This window comes from Myotis davidii, unplaced genomic scaffold (assembly GCF_000327345.1).
Source record: "Myotis davidii unplaced genomic scaffold, ASM32734v1 scaffold244, whole genome shotgun sequence".
Classification (NCBI taxonomy): Eukaryota; Metazoa; Chordata; class Mammalia; order Chiroptera; family Vespertilionidae; genus Myotis; species Myotis davidii.
In genome coordinates, this window is record NW_006294993.1 from 16447 (window position 1) to 23360 (window position 6914).

At 48.0% G+C, this 6914-nt stretch overlaps 1 protein-coding gene across 4 annotated transcripts in view; it reads right to left on the reverse strand.

Moving 5' to 3' along the window:
- Nucleotides 1-514: 514 nt before the first annotated feature.
- The window catches only part of PCMTD2 (protein-L-isoaspartate (D-aspartate) O-methyltransferase domain containing 2), a 13447-nt gene continuing 7047 nt past the window's right edge, over nt 515-6914 (reverse strand). For all 4 annotated transcript variants that reach the window (XM_006769492.2, XM_006769495.2, XM_006769494.2 and 1 more), the window contains exons 5-6: nt 3537-3660; nt 515-1029 (exon numbers count right to left, since the gene is read on the reverse strand). In XM_006769492.2, coding sequence (XP_006769555.1) covers nt 650-1029; nt 3537-3660 — 504 coding nt within the window. In that variant the 3' untranslated portion in view covers nt 515-649. The remainder of the gene's footprint in view (nt 1030-3536; nt 3661-6914) is intronic.

The window sequence follows — 6914 nt, forward strand, 5'->3', positions numbered from 1 at the left end:
GATTGAACCCGAAACCTTGGTGTATCTAGACGATGCTCCAACCAACTGCACTACCTGGTCAGGGTGACATTATTCTAAAGGTAAGGAAAGGTGTCAGGAAAAAATTCCTTGGAATTCTTTTGGAACTCCTAAAAGATATCTGGAAGTTTGATACTTTTATTCCTCCTCCCCAGCACAATTTTAAAAAACGCACAAACTGACAACTCCCATAAGAGTTACTTCAATTACTTACAATAAGGGAGGGCTTGTCAAGAATGGAGAGCTAGGTTTAGTAAAGTCAGGGCCATGAATTAAGAGGTTGATAATGTCAAATTCAAATTTGGACAAAGGTGTGTCACACTCAGAAGTCCCCCACACTTCCAAAGGTGTGCTTTCACGCTCCACACACAGCACGGCACGGGCCCCTTCGATCTCACTGCTTGTGCAGACATGCCTCCCTGCGCCTCCCACCAGCTGGGGGGAGCCCTTTCTCCAGGAGACTCTGTCCCTTTCAAGAAAACATTCTCCCATGCACTTACGTTTGTCAGATTATATTTAAAGAAATCTACCATTTAATGAAAATTCTACAAGATAATCAAGATCAAACTGGAAGAACCGTGCAGACAGGGCACACTCCACTGGCCACAGCCTCAGCGCCGCCCACGTGCGCTCACTTGTCCCTGTAGTAGAGCAGGTAGTACTTCAGGGGGTCAGGCAGGGGCAGGCTCAGGACCTTCTCCCGCAGGAAGTTCACAGGGGGCTCTGGCTTCATCTCAGCCGGGCTCTGCTCCTCTTCTTCCCGCTGCTCCTCTCCTAAACCTTCACAGCTGTTGTCCTCAGACGGGTTGGAAATCCGACTGGCAAAGACCTCTTTGTCTAAGAAGACAATGGTTTCCATTCGACGTCGACGCACTCTCCTTCGCTTGAACCTGGGAGTGGCCTTGAGTCCGTCCCCATTTCTGCTCACTGCTTCCTGGTGAATGACCTTCTTAATGGCACCCCGGATGGCAATGCGAGCCAAGTCCTGGAGGCTCCGGACCGCCAGGGGGGCTGCAGCGCAAAGGACATGAGTCAGTGTCTGTGATGACAACACAGGCCTAACCACCTGGAAACTGCATGTGGACAAAGCAAAGAACATGAGCTCTTTTCAGGAAATACTTTAAACACATAACCTGCACATAGACGAAGGAGGGCACCACCTGCTGGTGGAGACCGGCAGGAGAAAGCCCAGCTGCTCTGCGTCTTCCCCAGCCCAGCCCGCACGGCCCTCTGGCCCTCTGGTCCCATGGGCTCTCTCATCCAGTGCCATCCAGCACTCGCCCACCTACTTTAATGTTTTCACTGTGATTTATAAACTGAATACTTTTTTGTTGTTGCTGTCATAGTAGAGAAAAGTAGAACCACAACATTTTTAAGAACAAAAACTCTACAGCACAAGAAAAGGAAAACTTGGTCACTGAGGCTCTGTTCAATTCAGGCTCTGTGCCTGAGGGGTCAAGTGTTTCAATACAGTAAATTCAAAACCAGCATCACTTTCCTCTCCAGTACCTAAGTTCTCCAAAAAATCGCCACCCACCGTCCGGGAGCCTCGCAGAACCTCAGCAAATGCCCACAGAACCCAGGGACCCTGAAAGTTCCTGTGACTCCATTGTCAGCACCAACTCTCCTCTCTGCTCAACTGTCCTCCTCCTCCAGGAAGGACGCTGGGGCTCACCCTGCCACTAGCTGCTGCTCCTAAGGCAGTTGAAAGGAGTCCTTCACAGGCCACCAGACTTCCCACAGACAGTGCTGGCACGTGGGCCACGTAGGGAGGTAACCTGCTCGCGGGCTGGTGTCAGGCCGAACCTCTCCCTGGCTCCTCCTCCGCCCAGCCCAAATGCTGCTTCCCAAGGTTCTGACTTGGCCCTTTCTCCTCTCCCCTGATCTGACATCTAGTCTGTGGCTTCAATTAACAGAAACCGGCCAGCAGCTCCCAGGGCTATAGCCCAGTCCTGACCACAAACCCGAATCTACAATGGTCTCTGGCATCCTTCCTCAGAGAGGCCCGTTGGCCTGCCCCAGCCCTTCCCTCTCAGGCCAGTGTTTACCATCCATCTTCCTCTCTAGCCTGGGGAATCCCAATCGCCTCCTAACTGGTTCCTGCCTGTGCTGTCTTTGGCCCATCCACTCTGACGGCTGACCATGTCGGCACCTGCAGGACCGCACTAGGCCCTGTCTCCATCAGTGTGACTATTGGTCTACAAAGATCAAGTTATAAACAAGTGGACTGCTGTTCCCTTCATGAGCCCTAAACAGCATTACATGATTATTTATCATCCAATATTCACTTGGAAACACAAGCTCAAAACCCACATATCAGGGTGCCCTCTACCCATCAGCCAGGCCCGACCAAGCCTCCTCGACCCCCGACTGTCCCCTCACCTCCAGCACACTGCCGTGGGCAGCATCGGCTCAGTTACCCTCTGGGATTTTCACGGAACATGGACACGACTGCACACCCCCCGCCTGGCAGAGGGTGGTCCTGAGTGAGACGCACCACCTCCTATCTGAACCCGCGGGAGCTCTGCACAGCCCGTGTGATTAACTGCAGGCTAACCTGCATCCCATCAGGGTCCCCGCTTGCCTCCTCTAAGCACCTGGGGATGCGCACGTCACAGTCACGGCCTTGGATCCCTTCCTCCCTCTTCTCTCCGTAGCTCCTTTCAGCCTCAAGGACCAAGCACAAATACCCTCTCTCTCTACACACCTAGCCCTCTCAGTCCCTCTGCACATTCTATGGCTGCTCCTTATCCCGGTTCCTCACACTTCACCGACCATGTTGATGTCATGTGACCTACACTTAGCAGAGACCAGGAAGAACATCACATTGGTAAGTGACTCCTCTCATATATTAAAGGATGATTCTGGAAGGAACTCACCAACAAGTATTAGTTATCTTTGGGTGTTGAAATTAAGGGTGATTTTTTTTCTTCCTATATATTATTTCATTTTCCAAATTTTCTAAATGATCAGAAAGCAGAGTGCATGCTGAATAGTTTTATTTTAAATAAAGACACTTGCAATCCTCCTTGCTGTGTAAATCTCTGTTGAAATTATAAAACATTTGACTGAATGCTTAGCTCTTTGCTGGGTCTGCACCCTAACAGATTGAGAGGCACAGGCCTGGCCAAGGAAGGCTCCACTGCAAACCTGGCCCTGCCCACCCGAGCCGAGTGGCGGACACGTGGCCCTGCAGCCACCCGGGAGCAGAGGGACCAGTGTCTGCAGGAGCCCCAGAGCCAGAGGTGCCGGGACACACTCTCCACAGAGCAGGTTTAATTCCCCTTCTATGTGGCTCTTCTGCTTCCCAGGGCATCACCATCAGCAGTTCTCTGTAGACATAAAACAAGGCTAAAATCACGTACAATAAGCTGGAAATGGAGTATAATTGTTTAAATGCCTAAAAATCACTTGGAAAAGTTTAAGGTTATAGTGAGTGGGAAATGCTCTTTAATATTAAAGGCTCCTTCTAATGAAATTCAAAACATCCAAATGATGGCTAGGGTCTCTGTACTCACGTAACTGGACGAGTCTTGATTTCCCCGACTCTGAGCGGCGCGGCTGGACCAGAGGAGCAAAGGAAACAGCCAGGATCTTTTTGGTTTCCCACGCAGAAGGTCCTGTGCGCGTTATCTTAGTCAGCTATCCCAGAGACAAAACAAGATGGAACTGCTGGTAGGTCAGAATACATATGATCATTCCCACACCATCTACAACCACAGATACACGACCCGTGACACCCGAGGGCGACGCGACATGTACGGCGGACACATTTAGTCGGAACACAGCCAAGTGTCTCACCCTAACTCCTGTTGACAGGAAACGTCTATGACAGAGGAAGAAATTAAAGGACAACAAGAGGACACAATCCAGTAAGGAGTGTGGGGTTCTGATGAGACCACTTTCAATGCTGGGGGACGTGGGGGCTCTGAAGTGACAGTCATCAGACACACACAGTCTACACCGCACTCTGGCCGGCAGATCTCCTACAGCAAGTGGGGACTCACACCCAACAGCTGCAATCACAGAGCACAGCTCCTTGCTGGGAGTCTAGTCTTCCTGTCCCCTTGGGAGATGCACACTGAAGTGTCCAAGGAGCTTCCCAGTGATGCTGCCCAGGACCCTGGAGTCAGTGGCTAACTGCGTGCAGGTCTCACCACATTTTCCTGTGAATCACAATTCCAGGGGCAGCAGAACCGATTAGACAACACACCATCCTGTGCTCTGTGGGCCTGTTCTGCCACCACACACACCTGGGTCACAGGACTATTTCTGATCAGCTCTGTCCTGCTAAGATTATATACTCTCTAATCTAAAAATATCTAAACCAGCAAACCATCTAAAAACTAAGATTCTATGCCACGAATCTTAGAAATAAAAGAATTCAGTAGCCATGTACTCGATGAACATCAACAAGTTACTTGCATTCTTGTATATTAGCAAAGATATTCCTTTTTTTATTTTTTTTATTTTTTTTATTTATTTTTTTTTTTACATTCCTTTTTAAAAAAAATATTTATTAAATTGATTGGGGTGACACTGGTCAACATGAACATATAGGTTTCAGGTGTGGGTTTCTATGATATAAGATCTGTATTGCACTATGTGCCCACCACCCAAAGGAAGACATTCTTAAAAGGAGAATTTCTAGTTATAATGAACATCAAATATTTAAATATAATAAAAAAAGTGTGAGCCCTTAAAACTATAAATGCCTATTTCATGCTCTGTATGAGCAGAATATTAAAAATATGTCTCTAACCCTCAAATTAATCCAGCTGTAGCACAATTCTAATCAAAGGTCCTATGTATTTCTACAAAACCATGAAGAGTCCTACAGTCATCTGTAAGGAAGGACCCACTCCGCATTCTGAGAATAAAGAGCAGAGACGAGGCCTGGTCCTGTCACCTGTGAAAACAGCAGAATCAACCTGGCAGGATAGCCTATTTGGCACATCTCCAGTGGAATAAAATGGCAAAAAGCACACACCCCAAAAATCTTGAACTAGTTATAGACATCAGATTGTTGGTGATCATGGTGATGCCACATGTTGTGGATAAACATCACACTGGGCGGATGGGGACAGGCGTTCTGCCTGAGAGACAGGTGACACTGACATCGCTGGCAGAGGGCCAACACCCACCACCATCTCTTGGAGGAAAGGACAGGAGGAAGAACACGGGAAAGAGCCCCACAGAGACATGCAACCCCACAGTCCAGGCTGCAGGGGGCTCTGTCAGACAAGTGGCCTAAATGCTTCAAAACTAAATGGCAAAGAAAAAGAAAGACTCTAAGGATGAATGCACTTAGGAGATCCTCCGACCAGATTCAACACATAAATCTTACATGGACATGCACTCACATAAACAACTCAAATTAACTTTGAGACCATCAGGAAAAATGGAATGGTAGCTGACATTTGAAGATATTAAGAAATTACTATTGCCCAGCAGGTGTGCTCAGTGACTGAGCACTGAACCATGAACTCGGAGGTCACAGTTCAATTCCCTGTCAGGCCACATGCCCAGGTTGTGGGCTTGACTCTCTCTGGGGAAGGAGAGGGTGTGCGGGAAACAGCCGATCAATGATTCTTTCTAATTAATGATGTTTCTATCCCTCTCACCCTCTCCCTGCCTCTCTCTGAAATCAATAAAAACACATTTTAAAAAAAGAAATTGCTATTTTTTAGGTTGATGATGGTTTTAGGACTATGTTTGAAAAACAGAACACTTATCTTACCCAGATACATACTGAAATATTTATGAGTAATTGTTTTTTAATTTGGGTAACTCACTGAGTCTTTATGTAACAGTAAAATAACAGTGAGTCACAACACACAGCCTCATGTCCAATCACAGTAACTGGATCATAAACTAGGCCCACACACCAGTGGCTGCCAGGCAAAGTCTAAAAATGATGTGAGCACTGACTGACTTGAAACTATATTCACAAACTCTTTTAAGTAACCCAGTGTAACTTCTCAAACATGTGCTGTCGCCTTTGTAAAAAGGACATCAAACTAGAAACAGGTACAAGGACCACACTCAGCCAGCAGGAAGGGAATTGTGAGCAGTTGTCCCTGGTGTTCCTTCATTTCCTAAAATGAATGATTACTTATCAAACAAAATGAGTTAAATGCAAACATTTAATTACAGAAAAATTTTTTTAAAATGCACAATCTCATAATTTTTATCATTCTGTTTTTCCTAGTTCTTTGTGACAATGAATCATCCTTCCCAATGACCAATGCATGTCTATTTTTCCCACTGAAACACAGTACTGAAAACTTACTAAAACATGCATGACCAAACAGCAGACTTGGGCAAGATGCCCACCAAGCAAGGGATTCCTGTGAACTATCACCATCACATTGTCTCACAATGAGACTACCAGCCAGAATAGACTTACTCTAGTGGTTTTATATAAGTAACTAGAGGCCCGGTGCACAAAAATTTGTGCACTCGGGGGGAAAGGGGGAATCCCTCAGCCTGGCCTGTGCCCTCTCGCAGTCTGGGACCCCTCGGGAGATAACAACCTGCTGGCTTATGCCTGCTCCCGGGTGGCAGAGGGCAGGCCCAATCCCTACGTGCAGCCCCTGATCGGGCTCAGAGCAGGGCCGATTGGGGAGTTGGGGCGCTGCTCCCTGTCATGCACAGAGCAGGGTGATCGGGAGGTTGTGATGCCACCCCCTGTCACTCACAGAGCAGGGCCCATCAGGGGGGTTGGGGTTCTGTACCCTGTCATGCACAGAGAAGGGCCAATCAGGGGTTTGGGGCGTTGCCTTCTATCACCCACAGAGCAGGGTCGATCAGGGGGTTGGGGCGCCACCACTCTCACACTCAGGGCAGGGCCGATGGGGAGGTTATGGCTCTACCCTGTCACCCACAGCGCACGG